The sequence below is a fragment of the Balaenoptera ricei genome, chromosome 4, assembly GCF_028023285.1.
Source record: "Balaenoptera ricei isolate mBalRic1 chromosome 4, mBalRic1.hap2, whole genome shotgun sequence".
Taxonomy (NCBI): domain Eukaryota; kingdom Metazoa; phylum Chordata; class Mammalia; order Artiodactyla; family Balaenopteridae; genus Balaenoptera; species Balaenoptera ricei.
The window spans coordinates 105,391,392-105,413,144 of NC_082642.1; the positions used below are offsets into that span (position 1 = coordinate 105,391,392).

Genomic DNA, 21,753 nt, shown 5'->3' on the forward strand with positions numbered 1-21,753 from the left:
TCATGAATAATTGAAATTCTCAGATAATTCAGCAATTTCATTTGACCTGGAGTTTCAATGTCATCTTCCATCAAAAAGGTAAGCATGAAATAAAACTGGCTAATGAAGTTTCTTCTTTATTTCTCTTGGGGTAAGAATATAAGTAAATAGGAAAATGTACAAGAAGCAAGCAAATGAAGGAAATACATTAAAGGCTTAGATAATTATCATGGAGGAAAATTAGTTACTGAACAGGTAAGGGGGAACTGAAATGTGATCAAGATCCATCCATCTACCTACCCAAACGTGTAATAATTAATTCACTGAAACTTGAGAATAATGACCTTGATGGATAAGACAAGCACCTTACCTTTGTAGTCTAGCTAGGGAGATTGGGTACACAAGACAAATAATTCCAGGGTGACATTTGAGAGCTATTCACATGTGAACAGCCTGCAAAGGGGAGAGAAAAAGGAAGGACAAATGCCTTCCTGGGAAGAAGGAAAAAGCTTCAGAAAGGAGGGACATTTGATCTTAATCTTGAAAGAGGAGGTGGAATTTACCAGACGAAAGCCACTTCATGGGGAGGGAAGAGCAGGTGTAGGTCAGGGCAGCTAGAGAGAAAAAATAGGAATTGGGCTGGTGGTATGTTAATGCCCGCTGAAGCCATGCCTATTTAAAAAGAGAGATGGTGAGTACGTATAACTGAATCACTCTGTTGTACACCTGAAACTAACACAACATTGTTAATCAACTGTACTCCAATATAAAATAAAAAGTTTAAAAAATAAAAAAATTAAATTAAAAAAAATAAAATAAAAAGAGAGATGGTAAAAAGCCATTTGTTTCTAATGCAAATACCTGATCAGCCAGTGTGTTTCGCCATGTATTCAGACTGTGATCTGGGTTCCAGTAATCCTGAAAATATATGTGTCTTTTGAGATGTAGGAACTGGTTTGATGGGTCCTCCAATAAAAATGGTGCTCCCAACGCTCCTGTAATTGAGTCCAAAAGCACAGCATCTCTTAAGGCAATGTTTTACATTTCAGTGTTTCCTCTTAAAGAATCTGTGTCCTTTTAAAGCAGCTGTGGTCTTTGGGAGGATGGACAACTGAGAAGGAAACTCTGGAAAAGCTACGCCCTGTGGGAGAAGGCTGCTCCTCAGTCCTTTGACATCATTGTACTGTCACAACCCTATGTGACCTGCATATCGTACAGCATGAAAACCAGTGCCGTGTGGTGGTGGAGAAGATTTTCAGTGTTTCTGTTCACGCATGGGAGCCTGCAGACTTATATTCAAATTTCAGCTCTGTCACTTTTTTAGGCAAGTTGCTTAGTTTCTCTGAGCTCTATATTTCTTGTCTGTAAAGGGTACAATAATAATATAAACAATAATAACAGAGTAAGACAATAACAGCCTTACTATAAGGATTGGATACATTAATAGATATAAACCACTTGGTTCAAACCTGGAAGTCTACAATCTTATTCTTGCTTTCCTAGCCTTCCAAAATAGAACATAGCTTTCATTTTGAAGTAGACTGACCCAAATCTGACACTGTAGTTAAAATTGTTAACAGTGATAGAGCCTTCTTTGAATCAAACAGGCTTGCATCTTCTGTCTTCTTCCCACTTTAGAATTAAGAAAAAAACTAATTTTTAAAACCCGTACTTCTTTAGGATCTTGAAATTTTAACAGTCTATATTGTGCTTTCATTCTTAAAAAAACTGCAATCATGTTCAGAGTTGTAACTTGAATCCATATAAAGGAAGAACATACTCCTGACTTATTCATGATAATATAATCTGTTCATTGCTTGTGATAAAGAAGCATTTATTAAGAATCAAACTGTAAGTAATGTTACATTAGACACTCTACATCTTCATCATTAACAAGCCTTCATTGACCAATAATCTCTATAGATCAGTGTTACAGTGAGTTTGCTATAAGATATGAAACCTCCCTTCTATAGGAGAGGGGATGGAGGGTCCAAGATACAAAATAAAACAAGGCAACACAGGATTTGATTGTGCTAAGGGAGCTTAGGAGAAGGTGTTGATATGAAGCATTGGAGCACTGGAGCACAGGCAGACATTTTCATGGTCAGGGAAATTGCTTAGCCTATTCCTTGAAGAAAAGAATATATTTAGCATAATGGGAGAAGGGGCAAGTCTTTTAATTTGAAGCTGAAAGAATGATGTGAACAAAGGTATGACATTAGGAATCTAAAGACCAATGTCTGAAAACAGTGGTTAGAGGTGGCTGGATTAGAGTTTTAAATAAATAAATAAATAAAATTAGTTAACATTTATTGAGCGTTATGCTGAATGTTTTACCTGAATTGCCTTATTTAATACTCACAACAAACCTAAGAAGTGGTACTGTCTACTTTATTATGTAGACAAGGAAACTAAGGCACAGAAAAGTTACATAATATGTTCAAGGCTACAGAGCTAGTGGGAAGGGGAGATGGAATTCTCTCTTCAGAGCCACTGCACTATATTATTACTAAGAGAGAGGAATGCTTAGGGCCAGATAACAGTAACAATAATTATAAAAATATTTTGTATTTACAGAAAAAAGGAAATAATCATTCTTTACACATTCCTTATGATCTCATGCTTTCCCAAGCTTGGCCTTGAGCTCTAAGCAGCATTCTAGTTATCAGCTCTATTATTTCTAGTTTAATTTGTCAATCTAGTAAGCTCTAGTTCTAAACAGATATTGAAAATGATAGCCTCGGGCTTCTCTGGTGGCGCAGTGGTTGAGAATCTGCCTGCCAATGCAGGGGACACGGGTTCGAGCCCTGGTCTGGGAAGATCCCACATGCCGCGGAGCAACTGGACCCGTGAGCCACAACTACTGAGCCTGCGCGTCTGGAGCCTGTGCTCCGCAACAAGAGAGGCCGCGACAGTGAGAGCCCTGCGCACCGCGATGAAGAGTGGCCCCCGCTTGCCGCAACTAGAGAAAGCCCTCGCACAGAAACAAAGACCCAACACAGCCAAAAATAAATAAATAAAGGAGTTCCTTTAAAAAAAAAAAAAAAGAAGGAATGAACTCTTAAGGTTATACAAATTTTGTGCCATAAGACCTCCACTTGCCTCACCCTAGTTCCTACTCTGATAATCATCATTGCATGGAAAGACAAACAATAAATAATCCTTGCCACTAAGGAACTCACATTATATTCAGAGTTTTAAAATAATTATAAAAAGATATATTGTGACTAGATATCTGAAGGGGGAGTGATTAATTCCAATATTGGCAGGAAGCCGTCACAGAGAAGTTGGTTTTGAGTTAACCTTCGAAGGATGTAAAGCTTCCACAGCCAGGCGGAAGGGAGTGGACGCAAAGAGCATACATGTCAGGCTGAAGAAGCTTGGAGAGCCGAGGAACAGAGGAGCAGAGTGAGGCACATGTTCAGTGACCCTCGCTTTGCCAATGTGATTGAAAGGTAGGGTTGTTTGTGGTGTAGATGTGTCAGAGATAATGTTGGAAAGATAAGCTGGAGCTCCATTCGGAAGGATTATTGCCATCATACCAAGGAGTTTGGACTTTATAAATAATTATCATTTCTGAACAGGAAAAATGACAGGATAGATATACTTTTAAAATTGTTGTTTTATTGTGATAAAATATACATAACATAAAACTTACCATTGGAACCATTTTTCTGGGGTTTTATCTTGTTCCCTCATCTGGTACATAGCCCTCTGCCTTTTCATCTTGTCTATCTTTCTATGAATGTGGTTTTTGTTCCACGGGCTGCAGGATTGTAGTTCTTCTTGCTTCTCTGAACCATTTTTTATTGTGCAATTCAGTGGCATCAAATATATTCACAGTGCTGTGCAACCATCACCACTATCTCCAGACTTCATCATCCCCAGTAGAAATTCTGTACCCTTTAAACAATAACTCCCATTACCCTCTCCCCCAGGCCCTTGTAACCACCATTTACTTTCTGTCTCTATGAATTTGCTTATTCTAGGTACCACAAGTAAGAGGAGCCATGCAACCTTGGTCCTTTTGTGTCTGACTTACTTCACTTAGCGTAACGTCTTCATGGTTTACACATGTTGTAGCGTAGGACAGCATTTCATTTCTTTCTAAGGCTGAATAATATTGTGTACGTGATGCCAACATTTTGTTTATCTATTCACAGATTAACCTTTGCAAAGTCCTTTGTCAGTGTTGTGGAGGACAGGTGGTAAAAGGAAGAGAGCAGAGTGAGAGATACAAAGTCGGATGCTCTTCGAACAGTCCAGATGAGAGATTAGTAGGACCAGAATCAGGTAAGTGACAGCAGGAATGGGAAGACAGGATTGATTTGGAGAGAACAGGAAACTCTCATTCATTTGAGCTGATTTCTGTGGATGAACCAGCATCGAAATTTTGGTTTTACCTGGGATGTGTTAATAGGTGACTTTTCAAATTTCTCTTCATTCTTTTTGAAGAAAATGTGTTAGTTACAGTGTTACATGTTTAATGTAGATTTTTTCTGTTAAAAAAAGGGAAACAAAGGTAGTGGCTAGGCAAGTAGACCCAATACCATCAATATCTAATAAATATTTCTAAAAAAGCTATGTTTAGAATATAATTTACAGCCACATAAGAAATTACAGTAATTGCTTAAAATAGTGCTACTTGCAATCACCCAAAAGTAAAACCAATATTCTGTACCATAATTATCCTGGTGCATTGTACAATAACTAAGAAGAAAATGCTATTCATAAATCTTGGCAGAGAGGCATGCTTTAAAATATAAGCCATAGCTATTTTAAGCTCTAATAATTCTGTCTTTGTAAATCTTCCATCTCTTTGCTCATGGAAAATGTTCCATCTCTTCTTTCCCCCTACCTCCCAGAACAAAGTTCCTACCTCAGCATTATGCGCCCAACAGGCACCCAATAAATATTAATTGGTGGTGATAATAACATCACCCATGAGAGAGACAGAAAGCAGTATTTATTATCCTACTTCACAAATGAGAAAATTGATACACAGAGATGAAATGACTCACTCAAGGTCACATAGTAAGTCAGTGGCAGGGCTGGAAATAAAATGGAAGTAATATAGAAGGGCATGCTATTATCCTCTCTGCTTGAGAAATTCCCCCCCCCCCCCTTTTTCATTCTGCCTGATCAACCTTGAAAGTTAGTGAGAGCAAGATCAGAGTTTTGTGTTTGTAAGCCTAGATAGTACTGCTGGGGATTGAAACTGAACCCTGAGTTTTATTATTCTTTCGGTTTTTAAATATGTTTGTGTGTGTGTGTGTGTGTGTGTGTGTGTGTGTGTTTTAATGTAGACAGTATCAGCCAGGTTAGTTTTAAACTTAATAATCATAAGCTGTAAAAAAAATCTTCCTCTCTTCCTTTCCAACTCCCTACATACCCTCCTTGCTTTCATGCTGTATCACAGTCAGTTTTAATAGGACCTGTCAAGCTTCATCCTATTATCTAAACATTTCTGGAATATCCTCTGCAGAAAAGTCTGTATGGCAGAAATAAGGCAGACACTTAAGAGTGTGGAGAGGTTTGGGATCACAGCTCTCCTCGTGGAAGCCCAGAAGGATCAGAGATCCAGAGTCACTTCTCACTCCTGCATCTCCATTTTATGCTCTGTAAAACAAGGCTGGATCATATGATCTCTTTCAGCTCTAATATTTTGAACTGGAATATATTCATAACAAATAGGTCCTTAACTAAAAATTTCTTTCTCTGTATGGTATTATATCATTGGAAGCGTACAGAATATGCTAAGTGGGCACAGCCCCTACTACTGTCAAGGAATTTACATGCTGAGACTGATTTCTGTCCGAACTGAGACAGACAGAAATAAGTGAAAGGGAAGTCAAAATAGGCCTGGCCAATAATTAAAGCAAAACAAATAAAAATGTATTCCCATTAGGCACAAAGAGATGGGTGCTGCCCATCACGGGCTGATAGGCAGTGCGGAAGTAAGGGGAACTATATAATTAGAAGTGGAAAGACTTCCTATATTGCCATCGCCCAGGGGAGGTTGAAAAAGAGTCTTTAAATTTGATAATGGAGAAATGACTGAATAGTCTATATACTATGCTCATGACCGTGAAATGGTCTATATACTATACTCATAACCGTTCCTACTTGTGGTAGGAACCTAGACACTGAAAAGATCAGAAAGCCTGATGTGCAACTTTAGACGCAGAATGAAAGGGCAGAGTCTGATGGCAGATTCCTTTTTCTCCCATGCAGAGGAGTCTCATTTAGAGCTCCCTCTTGGTAAATCCGAGAGACATAACTTGGCATGTCCAGCTCATTCTTCCTTTTTCTTCTTGAGAGTGAGCTGCCCTTTCTCAGAACTTGCTGTTCTGGTTCTGCAACCTGAAATCGTATATGAAATTCGCCCAATTCTGGGGTCCCATCACCTGGCCCTGTACCTACTTATACTATGTTACATTTTCCTAGTTAGCCTCTCAGTGATAAAGGAAATGGGTTGCTTTACATAATCAACTCTGGTTTATTTCTCAACTTGATCAAAACCAGGACTCAGAAGGGGAGTGTTGTGTGTCAGAAGGTGTCAGAGAATCCAACAGGTGTGTTGTCACAGAGCCTCACTAAGAAACAGGGAAAAAAAAATTAAAAAAAGAGCATAAACCAGGGCACTCAGCTAGCAGGAGCTTGTCATACCTGGATGGCTGCAACTGTAAACTCCTTCCCTCATGTAACCTTCAATGTCTATGAAGGATTCGATGGGGGCAAAAGACACTAAACGTCTGTCAGATTCACAGGATAGGCCCTCATCTGGCTGTTTCCCTTAGGTGCTGGGTGATACTGAAGTTTGTACTGGAGATGGAGATCAGCAGTACAGTCATGCCACAAACTCAAAAATACTTAGGAATGGGATTCTGCAAGTAAAGCACTTAGCACTCAGTATAAGCAAGTAAAGAATAATATTTATTATTTACTATTTTGTTGGACTGAGTCTCCATCCCTGTCCTTAAAATGTTTATGTCTTTAAAAAAAGATGAAATAAGTGCCCAGGCAATTATGTGTGCTTATAAATTAAGTACTAAAATAAAGTATAAATGGTCACTAGTAATTAAGTACAAAAAAGGATGGGGAGAAAAGGATATACAGATGTCTTGGAAATATGATAAAATTTTCAAAGATCTCTCTAATTGTAGGAGAAATTTTATCATTTTGTGAGAGATTAAAATACGCATGTTTAGGTTCATAGTTTTTGGACTTGAATATTCTCTGCGTTGTAGAGAATTTTCTTTACAGATAATGAAATTGTTATTTTTTCCTTCCCACTCTAAACTTTAGTCACTGACCCAAAACTTTGTGGCAGAAGACTGAAGAGTTGTATTTTAGTATAATGGATTCTCTCACTTGGCTGCAATTCACATAAAGTTGAGAGAGAGAGAGGAGAAATTTGGATTGTGAGGGAAAACTGAAGAAGGAAAAAAAAGGATGAAGGAGAACAGAGAAATCAAGAAAAGAAATCAAAGGAAGGAGAGATGGAAGAAGGGAGGTTACAAAGGTTACAAAAGGTGAAAAACCATGGGGAAAGGGGCAGGGCAAATAGGGGAAGTATAGGCAGAAAACAAAGAGGATTGATGGAAGCGAACTGGAAAAAAAGAGGTGCTGAACTACAGGACCAGCTTACAAATCCCCATGATTTTATTAAACTGTCTGTTAATAAAACACTTCGAAACTGAACTTTTAACTCGGGGACTTCGGCTTTATTGACGTTACCATTGCCAATGTGTCGAGTACTTTGAAAAGCAAACAGAAACTGGTATTACCTGAGTTTAACTTCAATCTGTTTTAACCCGCTCTCAGTGCACTAACATACACCCACATATGTACTCACACGCATGGCCACGTAATTCCCTGGGGCATAGTTTTGATGCTGGCAGGTCTTTTATTAGCTTTGAATTTTGTGGACAGAGACATCTGTGACTCACAAAAGGCAGCATTTTATATGATTCAATCAATGGTGACTCCTTCTGTGTCACTGCCTATGTGTGTGTGGATGGGATTCCCAACCCTAGAGCCATGACCAATGGTGGCACGTGGGTAGGAAAACAGTTTTTCTACAACATCAAGAGTGCTCAATGAATCTAGTCACCGGCAGTGGCATTTTGTTCTCCCACCAAGTTATTTTGCAGTTTACTCTCATTACCCACCTCTTTGAGAGCATCAATCAATCTTAAGCCAAAGTGAGTACGTAAAATTAAGAACAAAATCTTTTTTTTTTTTTTTTTATATAGTTCCCATCTGGTTAGGTAATACCTTTCAAATTGAGTTCTTTTTTTTTTTATTTGGTTGTGTCAGGTCTTAGTTGCGGCGGGCGGGCTCCTTAGCTGTGGCATGCAAACTCTTAGTCACGGCATGCATGTGGCATCTAGTTCCCCGATCAGGGATCGAACCCGGCTCCCCTGCCTTGGGAGCACAGAGTCCTATCCACTGCTCCACCAGGGAAGTCCCAAGAACAAAATCTTATATAATAAACTAAAACTATATCAGGGAATACAGGCTCTCCAAGGAAGTGGAGGGCTGCAGTGATGACTGAGAAGGTCCATTCCTTCTATGCAGAGAAGAAGGCAAAGGGAAGGATCGGAGGTGCTGACAGTGTTGTGGGGAAGAAAATATGAGCTTAAAAGCTCTTGTCAAAAACAAACAAACAAACAAACAAAAACAAACCAAAAAACCTTTCAAGACAAATAGGACTTGGTTACTAACTCTGGTTTGAAAAACAAGAGCTGGAACTATGCTAGAGAAACAGGCCAAAGGCAGTTTATTTCTTCCCCTGTCTAAAACCAGAAGGCATACTTGTACTTTATGGATAGATCTGACCATAAGCCAACAATATGGGCATGAACCCTCAAATTGTTTCATGGATGGGTCAACCCCAAGGACTGCTTTACTTACTCAGTGAAGCACTTTCCAAATATGTGCATTGTCCATATTTCCTCTTTATGAGAAATAGGGCTGTTTCATTTTTAAAAGTGCCCTGTTACAATACTACAAAGCTATGGTAATCAAAACAGCATGGTATTGGCATAAAAACAGACATATGAGAATAGAGAGCCCAGAAATAAACCCACACACCTTCAGTCAATTAATCTTCGACAAAGGAGGCAGGAATATACAGCGGAAAAAAGACAGTCTCTTCAGCAAGGGGTGTTGGGAAAGCTGGATAGCCACATGTAAATCAATGAAGTTAGTACATTCCCTCATACCATACACAAAAAATAATCTCAAAATGGTTTAAATACTTAAATATAAGACATGACACCATAAAACTCCTAGAAGAGAACATAGGCTAGACATTCTCTGACATAAATCGTAGCAATGTTTTCTTGGTCAGTCTCCCAAGGCAAAAGAAATAAAAGCAAAAATAAACAAATGAGACCTAATTAAACTTAAAAGCTTTTGCATAGCAAAGGAAACCATAAACAAAATGAAAAGTCAACCTACGGATTGGGAGAAAATATTTGCGAACAATGCAACCAACAAGGGCTTAATTTCCAAAATATACAAACAGCTCATACAACTCAATATCAACCAAACAACCCAATCAAAAAATGGACAGAAGACCTAAATAGATATTTCTCCAAAGAAGACATAGAGATGGCCGACAGTCACGTGAAAAGATGCTCAACATTGCTAATTATTAGGGAAATGCACATCAAAGCTACAATGAGGTATCACCTCACACCAGTTAGAATAGCCATCATCAAAATGTCTACAAATAACAAATGCTGCAGAGGGTGTGGAGAAAAGGGAACCTTCCTACACTGTCGGCGGGAATGTAAATTGGTGCAGCCACTATGGAGAACAGTATGGAGGTTCCTTAAAAAACTAAAAATAGAATTACTCTATGATCCAGCAATCCCACTCCTGGGCATATATCCAGAAAAGATGAAAACTCTAATTTGAAATGATACATGCACTCCAGTGTTCATACAATAGCCAAGACATGGAAGAAACCTAAGTTTCCATCAATGAATGGATAAAGAAGATGTGGTACATACATACAATGGAATATTACTCAGCCATAAAAAAGAATGAAATAATGCCATCTGCAGCAACATGGATGGACCTAGAGATTATCGTACTAAGTGAAGCAAGTCAGACAAAGACAAATATCATATGATTTCACTTATTTGTGGAATCTAAAAAATGATACATGTGAACTTATTTACAAAACAGAAATAGATTCACAGACATAGAAAACAATCTTATGGTTACCAAAGGGGGAAAGGGGGAGAGAGAAATTAAGAGTTTTGGATTAACAGATACACAGTACTACATATAATGTAGATAACCAACAAGGACTTACTGTATAACACAGAGAACTATATTCAATATCTTGTAATAAACTATAATGGAAAAAAAATCTGAATTTGAATCACTTTGCTATACACCTGAAACTAACACAACATTGTAAATCAACTATACTTCAAAAAAATTAAAAATTAAAATAAAAGTGCCCTGTTGAGGTGGAACAAGTTGGGTTTGGGACTTTTCTTTAAATCAGTACAACTAGGAACGGTTCTTGATTATGTCCTGGTTTGGCTCTATTTTCTCAGATAAAATCACCCAGCTCCCTAACTTCTGACCTTTTCTTGTGGGACCAATGGCTACCATATTGGCTCTATTACTTTTCCTGTGGAACCAATGGCTACCATACTGGCTATATTACGTTTTTGGGAGGAGGTCTTGTTGTGTGCTCTGCTGCCTATCTGATGCCTGCATATCCCATACCCGGCACTGCAGTGACAGAGGGGACAGTTTGTGTGGCAGAAAGAAGAGTTTTGTTCTCAGAAGACCTGGATGTAGAATTTAGATGTAAATCTGGCATTGATCATTTTTTAAACAATTTAATTAATTAATTAATTTATTTTTGGCTGCATTGGGTCTTCATTGCTGCACGTGGGCTTTCTCTAGTTGCAGTGAGCCGGGCTACTCTTCATTGCGGTGTGCGGGCTTCTCACTGCAGTGGCTTCTCTTGTTGTGGAGCACAGGCTCTAGGCTCATGAGCTTCAGTAGTTGTGGCATGCGGGCTCAATAGTTGTGGCTCACGGGCTCTAGAGCACAGGCTCAGTAGTTGTGGCGCTCAGGCTTAGTTGCTCTGCGCATGTGGGATCTTCCTGGACCAGGGCTCGAACCTGTGTCCCCTGCATTGGCAGGTGGATTCTTAACCACTGCGCCACCAGGGAAGTCCCTGGCATCGACCATTGACCGACTGTGTAGCTTGGTCATTTAACTACTCTAAGCCTCAGTTTCCTCTTTGTATGAGACTCATAACACCTATTTTCAGAGTGATTATGAGAGTTGGACTAATGTAACATATGGAAAGGCCCTGACACATAATAAAGATTTAAAATAGTAATACTACTATTTGATGTCTTATAGGAGAAGGCAATTCTGGACCTAAATGCTAAAGAGAGGATTTTTGTTTTGTTTTTTAATCAAATCATGACACTTACACTTCTAATTGTCTGACCAGGGAATCAGCCCCAATGTGTATAAGTTCATATTTTGAGAAAATCAGTAAAATAATTTGGGGACTCTGCTCATAAATTTAATTACTTGAGTAGGCTCTTCATCATTTTTGGCTTCAGCATTACCACTAGGGAAATGGATAATGAGATCTTTTCCCTACTTACTTCAAATTAAGTTCTAGACAAAAGTAATTTATTAGACAACTAATCTGTAACAGAGAAAACTTTTTTAAATAATAAAAATGAACTTTTAAAAATTGTTGTTTTCTTATGGCAAGCAGAAGGGCTCCAGGGAAGTGCAGATGAATAGGCTACATTCTTAAATGAAAAAGGAGGCGGGGAGTGGGTGGGGAAAGAAAAAAGTTGGTTCAAACTATTATTTCCTACTTTAGAGCTATGTGATTTAGAAAATGTCAGTTAAACTAGTTTTTAGTGTAACAAATGAATCTGGTTCTAAAGACTGCAGTCCCCTCCTCCTGTAAGCAGTAAAGGATTCTTTCCTGAGATCTGAAGGGTTAATCCAGCAGTGTAAACCTCCCTCTGTCCTTGGATTCTGATCCTCAACTTGTTCTTTCATGAACTTCAACTACCTAATTTTACTTACTTACTTATTTATTTATCAATCAAGTAAAGTTAGTCAAACCAGTCGTCTTTATAGGTAGACATATTTTCATCTCAGCTGGAGTTAAAGTTAATTCCAACTTGTTTTTAAAGAAAGTCAATGAAAGTCAGTTTACAGAACCATTTTCCTTTTGGCCAGTATTTTTGACTCTGCAGTGTTCACAGGTGAATATGGACCAACTGTAGTGCTTTTACCCTTGTGATCATCCACTATCACCCACTCTAAAGTCAGCTGCATGGATGAGAATTTAAGGCAAAGCATTGTACTGATGGTTTATAACCAGCCCCTGACTTCCGTTTACAGTTGCTCCTCAGACATGCTCTTAAACTGAGCCAGCCTCACTTACTTCAGCTGGATGTGTGGGCTGTAACTGGGTGTGACTGTATTTGCCTTGATGATAACTGCTTAATAATAACTTGGCTAAAATTTGCTAAATCATTTGTTTAAACATGTCCTAAATGCAAAGTGCAATATAGATGATTAAAACTCTTTGTTAAAATTATTCATATGCTTAGGAATAAAGGGCTAATCATATACACACGTATATATGTGTACACACATATCTAGATTCATACTCTAAATATATATCTATATCTATTTATGTGTGTGTATCTCAAGCAAAATACATATTTCTTTTGCTTGGGTCTCAAGCTTGTCATAAAAGTAGAAATTTATTCTGATTTAAGCACCTTCATCAGAAGTATTTATAAATTATAAAGATTTAAGCATGAAAATAATTTACACCTTTGTAAGTATTTGCAGTTTTGGATACAAAATGACCTCTCAGTTCAATTCAGATATAAGCCACTGAGTTACTGGGTCACTTTGGCAGCAAATCATCTGGCCTTTGGTGACTTCTTCAGCACTTCTCTGAGCTACAGCTTGCCTAAAAGGTTAATGAATTCACACTCTCAGAGTCCCTTGAGGTTTCCACATAATTGTATCATGTAAGTATTACAGTTTATAAAAGACATTGAAAATTTTTCTTTGTTCAAGGAACACTTCTTTGGAGGTAGCAGTTAAATAGACTTCTTAGCAACAATAACATGTTAATACATAATTAGGAATAGAATGATCACACATACAATTAACACTAACATGTCCAAAACCACAGCATGACACAATAGTTTGGTTTCCCTAATGCTTTAGAATTGGCCTATGAACAAAACATGTTTGTTCATTTCTTTAAAAAGTCAAAAGGGGTTATCAATCCACCTAACAGTTGTAAAAGACATGGTAAAAAAAAAAAAGAAATAGGCTCTTACCTATAAGCACTGTTGAACACAGGGCCACTTGAAGCATTTTATAGGCCATGATCCTGTTTTGGAAAGAAAAGATTTATTTATTTTAATTTAGACTGAGCAGAGCTTTAGGGCATATGGGGTACTTTCCAGGAATATGAAGCATTTGCTGCGTACCTGGAGGCCCTATGAGCTGAGACAAGTCAGAGAGGCTGCTGCATGAGATGGCCTTTTTATATAACTCCTACCTTTTTACCCTTTGGACTTTTTGAACTGACTTTTTACAGGCTGTTCTTATATGGGCTGTGTATTTACTTACTAATTTTACCATCCACACAGACTAATGTAATGTTAGAAAACGTACCAAAACAAAACAAAAAAGGTGAAAAAACTGGATCACCTACACATCGCTGTGGGGATAGAAAATGGTACAGTCACTCTGGAAAACAGTTTGGCAGTTTCTTACAAATCTGAGTGTACAACTAACCATACAACCCAGCAACTGCACCATTAGGGATTTATCTCAGTGAAATGAAAACTTATGTTCTTACGGAAACCTGTATAAGAACGTTCACAGCAGCTTTATTAGTAATAGGCAAAAACTGGAAACAACCCAGATGTCCTTAACAGATGAATGTTAAATACACTGAGGTACATCTACACCATGGATTACTACTCAGCAATAATAATATAATAAAAATTATCGATAGACACAACAACTTGGATGAATCTCTAGGGAATTATGAAGAGTAAAAATAGCCAATCTCAACTGGTTACTTCCTTATGATTCCATTTATATAACCTTCTTGATATGACAAAATTATAGATGAAGAAAGTTTTAGTATTTATTAGGGATTAGGGATGGAGGCGGGTGGGTGTGGTTATAAAAGGGCAATACATGGGACCCTTGTGGTGGTGGAACTATTCTGTATCTTGACTGGTGGTGGATTTGTGAACATAAACATGATACAATTGTATCATCTTCTTAGATTCCACATATAAGTGATACAAATGAACTGATTTACAAAACAGAAACAGACTCACAAACTTTGAAAACAAATTTTTTATAAAGATTTTTTTTTTTTGATGTGGACCATTTTTAAAGTCTTTATTGAATTTGTTACAATATTGCTTCTGTTTTATGTTTCAGTTTTTTGGCTGTGAGGCATGTGGGATCTTAGCTCCCTGACCAGGGATCAAACCTGTACGCCCTGCATTGGAAGGTGAAGTCTTAACCACTGGACCGCCAGGGAAGTCCCCCAAAACAAATTTATGGTTACCAAAGGGAAAGGTGGGGAGGAGGGATAAATTAGGAGTTTGTGATTAACATATACACACCACTATATATAAAATAGATAATCAACAAGGACCTACTGTATAGCACAGGGAACTATACTCAATATTCTGTAATAACCTATACGGGAAAAGAATTTGAAAAAGAATGGATATATGTATATGTATAACTGAATCACTTTGCCCTACACTTGAAACTAACACACACACACACACACACACACACACACACACACACACAAATGAGTACATATAAGACTGAGGAAATCTGAATAGGATTAGTAGATATATCAATGTCAACATCCTGGTTGTGATATTGCACTGCATTATAGTTTTGTAAAACATTACCACTGGGGGAAGCTCAGTGAAGGTCACATGGGATTTCTCTGTATTATTTCTTACAAGTACGAATGCTTCTACAGATCTAAAAATAAAAAGTTTAATTAAAAACAAAGGAATGTTTAACTGAGTGGTAAAATTTGCTTGTTTCCAACAAAAGTATATAATGAATACAATCAGAACACCTTTTTTTTAATTTTGATTTTTCAAACAATTCCCTTTATCAGTGGCATGATTAATAGTTAAATGAATAATTTCATCATCATACAGTTTATTCGCAATAGAAACTATGCATCTTTTAGCCAGTCTCATCAAGATTATGCAATCTGTAACAAGTAAGGTGTAGGGATAGAAAAGTGGTAGGAGATGACTTTCTGGATGTTTACCTTTGAATCATAGAGTGTTTAGAAACCTGGATCTACCTAGCTGGGAGCTGTGCTTCCGATTACTGATGGAGGTCTTGGGAAGACAGGTATCTGGAAATAAGCACAGCAGAGTCTTGGCAGCCTATCCCATGGGTCCATCTAGAAAAGATTTTGTTGTGCAACACCTACTGCCATATTTCTGTAAGGCTCCTTGTTTATTACTTGATGGAGCGGTGTCAATATGCACCTGTGTGATAGACTAGAAGAACCTCAAGAAAACCAAAGGGAAAGTACTTTCTTGTTATTTAAAATTTATAGAACCAAAAGAGAAATTCATCTTTCCCTCTTCTTCTCTTCCTTCCATCATTCTTCAACTTTTGGCACCTAAAATGAGCCTTGTCTGGAGGAGGGATGGGAGCAGAGTTGCATCCTATCTCTTTTACTTCTTTCACAAAATGGGTCATTAGTTATTTTGGCTGAAGTGTATAATGCAAGTGTAAAGTAATAATAGTTCTTCCATAAATTATATATACAGTCTCATTTAATCCTAGTGACAATTTTATGGTGAAGATATTATCATTTTACAGATGGGTAAACTGAGGCTCAGAGAGGTTTAATAACTTGTTGAAGGAGTGTCCAGAAATTACAGGGTGAAACTTTAAAGCAGAAGTAGAGCGCTGCTTGTGCTTAGAGGCAAAAGCCAGTGAAATGAAACAAATTAAGGTGAATGTGACCCCAATTTGGCCCACAGGTGAAGGTGGCCTCAGCAACTCAGGTTCGCAGGGGAAGTAAAGGTATTTGATCCTTCATGGGCCAGAAAATCTTGTCCTTCCTGGTGAATGAAGCCATCTCTGATCCCCCAAATCAGATTTGGCTGCTCTTTCTTACATTTGCATATCCTTGGTACGTAGGCCATCCCTCCCTGTATTATGGTTATGTATGTACATTTCAATGTTCCTGAGTAGATTACACATTTCTTGAAGGCTGGTGCTTCATCTTACTCCTATTTCTATGCCTTCAGCACCTAGCACAGGACCTTTCATACAATAGCCTCATGTAATAGCCCTCAGTAAACATGATTGAACTTAATTGAATCAACCGATTCAAATTAAATTGAATTGCGTTAAACTGAGTCAGTATTTTCCTGCACTAGTCTATCAATTTACAGTCTTATCCTACTGGCAGCAAAAAAACAAAACAAAAAACAAAACTAAAATGTAGCTGTTTCGTTTTTATGTTAAGCTTTGGTTTTTGAATAGTGTTCCCTATAGCTTGTCTCTTTTTATGATCTATGAAAGAAAAAAGCTAGATCCATAAAAATTGGCAATCTTAATTATAAAGACATAGAAATGCTCTTGGAAATGAAACTGGAATATCTATATTTGAAAAACAGAAAGATCAAGTGGCATGAATTAATGAAACTCACCAGTGGAGTCTGTTTACAACTTTGATGCTTTATATTTAGAAATTATTACTTTAATATGGTCTGATAGACCTTGGTAATATCCCATGGCCTCTTCCGTATCAGTGAAATATAAATGTTAGAAGAAAAATGTATGAAATCAGATCTAATACTATAAAAAAAAATTTTAAACAAGAAAAATGAAAAGAAAGAAAATTTTATTCTACCAAGGAGCAAACTCAATTTAGTTTCTGCTCTGAGTCATGCTACAAATGCAATCAGACCCAACAAACTGCAAAGCTTTGTAGAATGCAATGCTCATTTATAAAATTCTGATAAGAAGTGATGGGGGGCATGGTGCAGCCTAGCATGATTCAATGACATCATCAGCATCAAGAAAATGTGGAAGGTTAGTCAACGTGTTGAAGGAGAGGATACTATCCCTTATAAACATTGTACTGAGCTTTCAGCAGCATTCGACCTATTGAAAATAAGCTGGTGATAGCACTTAATTTTGTGAAGTTATTTGAGATTCTCAAAGAGTTACTACCTGAGAACAAAATTTTACCATAGCACCTGGTAAAGGAGTCAGTTTTAAACTGATTTGACTGCAAATGGGTTTGATATAGTTTGTATTCTAAGATAGAGTATTAACATGTCATTATTATCATGTCATGTCATTATTATCAGGTCAAACCTCTTAGAGGTACCATTTCCCTCCTAGGACTGAGGGAATAGCCCATTACACTCATGGTTTTGTTTTACATTTAGGCAGAGAATGACACAGCAACTATATCCCAAGATTGAATGAGAGTTTCTGTAGTCTGTCTTACAGGCAGAAAGTAACTGTTTAGTGAGGCACAAGAAGTCAGATTCAGGCTCAGTTGGTAGAATGCAGAAACTACTTTTGAATTACTATGTAGAATATTGTTTTGCCTTGGAAGCTGGAGCTTTTGTTTTTATTTTTATATTTTTCTCAATTTGTGAGTAAAACGAAGCCCTGTTGTAGGCGATAGAAGGTATAGTCTTTCTTTAACCTTTTCCCTCCACTTAAGTACACTATATTCCCCTTACTATCGTAACTATTGACTTTTCAATGCTGTTGTCAGGACATGGGGGCATGTACCCCCTCCCTTCATATATTAATAGCAGGAGCTGGATTCATTTGGAGATATTAGCTAAAATGTTGGAGAAAAGTATTCTGCTTTTGTATTCATTTTCAGTGTGACTGCTACAGATTTTAAAACTTGCTGCATCTTCAGATGCATTCGGTTTAATGTGGTTTGGTGAAGTTTAAGGACTTGCCTAATAGACTTCTCTTTTACTAGATGTAGGTGGTTCAGGGTCTTTGAAAGATTGGGCTGATCCTTCCTGGTTTGGGGAGGAGGGGAGAGCTCCCCACTATCCAGGCTCATTGTCATCTTGAGATCTAGGCTACACCTATTGTGCAGGGGTTCCTCCTCCTCCCTCTTTCCCATTTATTTGCTAATCTGGACACCCACTATAGAGCAGTATGAAGACAGACAATGGGGAATTTACAGATTTATCCTTCAGGTGTTCCTTCACTCACCTATTTACTGGGCACTTCCTATGATCTAGGCACTTTTCAGAATCCATCTATTTTGAACACATTCCATATACATTGTTCCAAGTACTAGAGTTACAAAGATATGTCAAACATTGTTTCTTGTGTGGGAGAAGATCATTTCAGGGAAAGTCTCCCAGTGAGGCCAATCGGATTTTTTCGTGAGGACAAATCCAGTTGAGGGAGGAAGAAAATTCCAGGAAAGGAAAGAGGATGGGTATAGATCAAGGTGCTCAAATGGGCACAATACATTAGTCAGCCGTCATTTGAGGCTATCACAGTAACATCTGGGAATATTGTACTTAAGCAATCCTCTATGTTATTGATGTTCAATAATTTCAGTGATTTCTACTGTTTGTCACCATAAACAAATTGGAGTAGTTTAAAGATGTGTCATTAATACAAATGTATACGGTCTAGCAGTTTAAGTAAAAATACCAATCTGTTTTATGATATGGTGTCAGAATCACACAACTTCTTGATTAAGCTTTGAGATAATGCATGCCAAGGCATTTTCCTCGTTATACACTGAATAATTGATAGTTGATGATATGTGACATTTATTGAGCGTCAGCAATGTGCTAGCTAGTTTACGGAGCACAGAACTATCAAGGGACCTTGCCCAATTGGCTCACTATCAAAACACAGTCTGTCATTTGCTACGTCTTCCATGCTCCACTAAACTAAAAGCAAAGAAAGCATTTCTTGAGAATCACTGCAGTAGTGAATGGGGCTAGATTTTTCTCTGCAGGTGGTTCTGTGGGCATTAGTATTAGTTCCATAGGGAAGCAATCTGTTCCCATGGTTCCGGTAATCTCAGAAGATAAACTTGATAATCTAGTGTAGATCTGAAGTAAAGGCTGTTCTATCATTTTATGATGATTCTTTTTCTCTGCTGCAACCTGTAATTGAGCCCTCACCAGTGTGACTTACTCAGGGTCAAAATGTAAGGGCATGTGTTTCAGTCTAGTGTATAAAAACAACAGCTGGATTCTCCAGGGAAAGGAATAGCTTTAAAGGATTTAAATTATTGCTTGAAATGCCTTGTTCCTTGAGGAAAAGATGGGGGAGTTAAGATATAGGAGGTTATGGATGAGGGCATTTGAAAATGAAATGCCATGGGTGGGGAGGCAGATTGGGGAGCATAAACAGAAAATCCTGAGTCCTGGGTTGGAAGGGGCAAGAGGTTAAAAGGAGAACATCTGTTGGCACAGTGGCTGCATAAGAATGGTAGAAATTGCTTCCCATTAATTGTTGTTGGGTGGCGGGTATTAGTTTGTAATATGCTAGAGCATATTACAGCTAGAGCATGTAATATGGCAGCTAGAGCTGCCATAGCAAATACCACAGAATGGGTGGCATAAGCAAAGGAAATTTATTTCTCACTGTTCTGGAGGCTGTAAATCCAAGATCAAGGTGTCGACAGATTTGGTTTCCTCTGAGACCCCTCGTTTCAGCTTTTCTTTAGCCTCGCTCTTGCTGCCTCTTCACATGGCTTTCCCTCTGTGCATATGCACACATCCCTGGTGTCCCTGTCCTAATCTCCTCTTCTTACAAGGACACCAATCAGACTGAATTAGAGCACACCCTAACATTCTCATTTTAACTTAATTACCTCTTCAAAGGCCCTATCTCCAAATACAGTCACATTCTTAGATACTGGGGGCTAGGGATTCAACATATGAATACATAAAGTTTGGTGGGGAGGATATAATTCACTCCATAACAAGTTAACAAAGAGAAAAACCTTCAAACTTGGGTAGTTTTGCTTTTCCCAACTCTTGTTTGTCCATAAGGAATAGGAGTATTTGGAAAGTTGACCAAAAATAGTGGATGGAGCAAGAGTCCCCCTGAGACTCTGTCAGCTGGCGACGTTTTCCATGGTGAAATTGTTTTTCTCTCTTCAGTAAAAGAGAGGTTTGAGAAAGATAAGAAATGCTCTCTCACAAGCCTCTCTTTCTGTCTTTCCTGATTCAGATTCCATCCTAGGAATTTAACAATCGTTGAATTATTTATATCTCTGGGTCAACATGTTGAGGCTAATGTAAAATTTTAGCTCCCATTCCCATGGAGGTTGACCACCAGGTTGATGGATACATTTCTTTTCCATGGAAGCAAACTGTATTGGGACAGGTATAAATGGGCAAGAGTGAATTAGGGAGCTTGGAAAGAGGCCTTTGTACCATGGCAGCACTAGTTTCATTTTTAGCAGGCTATTCAGATAGAATTCACAAATTTCTCATGAGCCCTAAAACCAGATTATTTGGCTTATTTCTGGTCATATAATAGGCATTAAATGCATTATTATAGTCATTTTTTTGTTATCCACTTTAATATAGTTCTTAAGCAATCCTGAGACTATTATCCTTTGGAACTAGAAAATCAAATTTAGTGCAGGTTCCAAGGCTCTTGAAATTGTGATTATCCCCATACAGAGGGTTACTATAAGGAATAGAGATTTAACTTTTAATAGAGGTATAATGGCTTTCAATGTCCCAGTCCCCTTTAGGTCAGAGAGATGTCATATTCTCTACCGTCACCATCAGACTTTCTGCTCAGGATTAATAATCCTTTAGTTACTCTAGATGAGAATTATGATGCCACAAAGAAGAGAACTTTAGGTGGGGATAAGAATGGAGGGGTAGTCCTGAAAAGGAGGATGAGAAAAAGGAAGAGACTACAAACACAGAAAGGATAAGCATTAGGACTCAGTCTAAGATAATTAAACAAAGGTATTTTATGGTCTGATTGAGATAAGGTTATAAAGACAAGACCATGACAGAGTTTGGGGTATGTTTGTGCTCTAGGGGAAAGTGAAAGACAGAAGAGGGGGTGGGTAAATGACCAACTATATACTATTTTATCATGCACATAGCTGTCTTGAAGAAACTTTTGAATACCTAAGTTATAAAATAATGTGAGGCAATATTTAATAAATCCAGCCAAGTCTAATGAGCCCAATCCCTCGAAATCCTCAGCATATGATGGCATGCTTCTTTGTAGGGGAAGATCCTGCCAGTGGAAAGTTGATAATAATAATTACTTATCACCTCAGGTATCATGGGAATTTTTATCTATAAGAGTTAGGTACAAGAAAAAAGGAAATACCACTTTTGGAGTGGTGATATCCACTGCAAATATGACTTTTCAGTGGTGAGAGACTACCTAGGGATGGGGGCCCCTTAAATGATGGGGCGATTAGCTTTGGCAGGAAGTGATGTTCTGAATAGAGACAACAACCCACTTGACCAATTCGGTGGTTAGTGATCAGAGGGTAGAGAGTGCTTTTCCTAGGAATGGGGAGGAACAAGTGAGAAAGTTAAAGAGAAAGAAATAGTGCCCCCAGAGAGAGAGTGGTGGAGAGAAGCATGTTACAGAAACTGATACAAAGTCAGGAAGCCACTGTGAAAAGGATTCAGGCTCTAAACC

General features: G+C 38.0%; 1 protein-coding gene across 5 annotated transcripts in view; it reads left to right on the forward strand.

Annotated features, from left to right (window-relative positions):
* The window catches only part of MORC1 (MORC family CW-type zinc finger 1), a 357,937-nt gene that overhangs the window by 137,089 nt on the left and 199,095 nt on the right, over positions 1-21,753 (forward strand). For all 5 annotated transcript variants that reach the window (XM_059922175.1, XM_059922174.1, XM_059922178.1 and 2 more), the window contains one exon: positions 4,143-4,272. In XM_059922175.1, the coding sequence (XP_059778158.1) occupies positions 4,143-4,272 (130 nt within the window). The remainder of the gene's footprint in view (positions 1-4,142; positions 4,273-21,753) is intronic.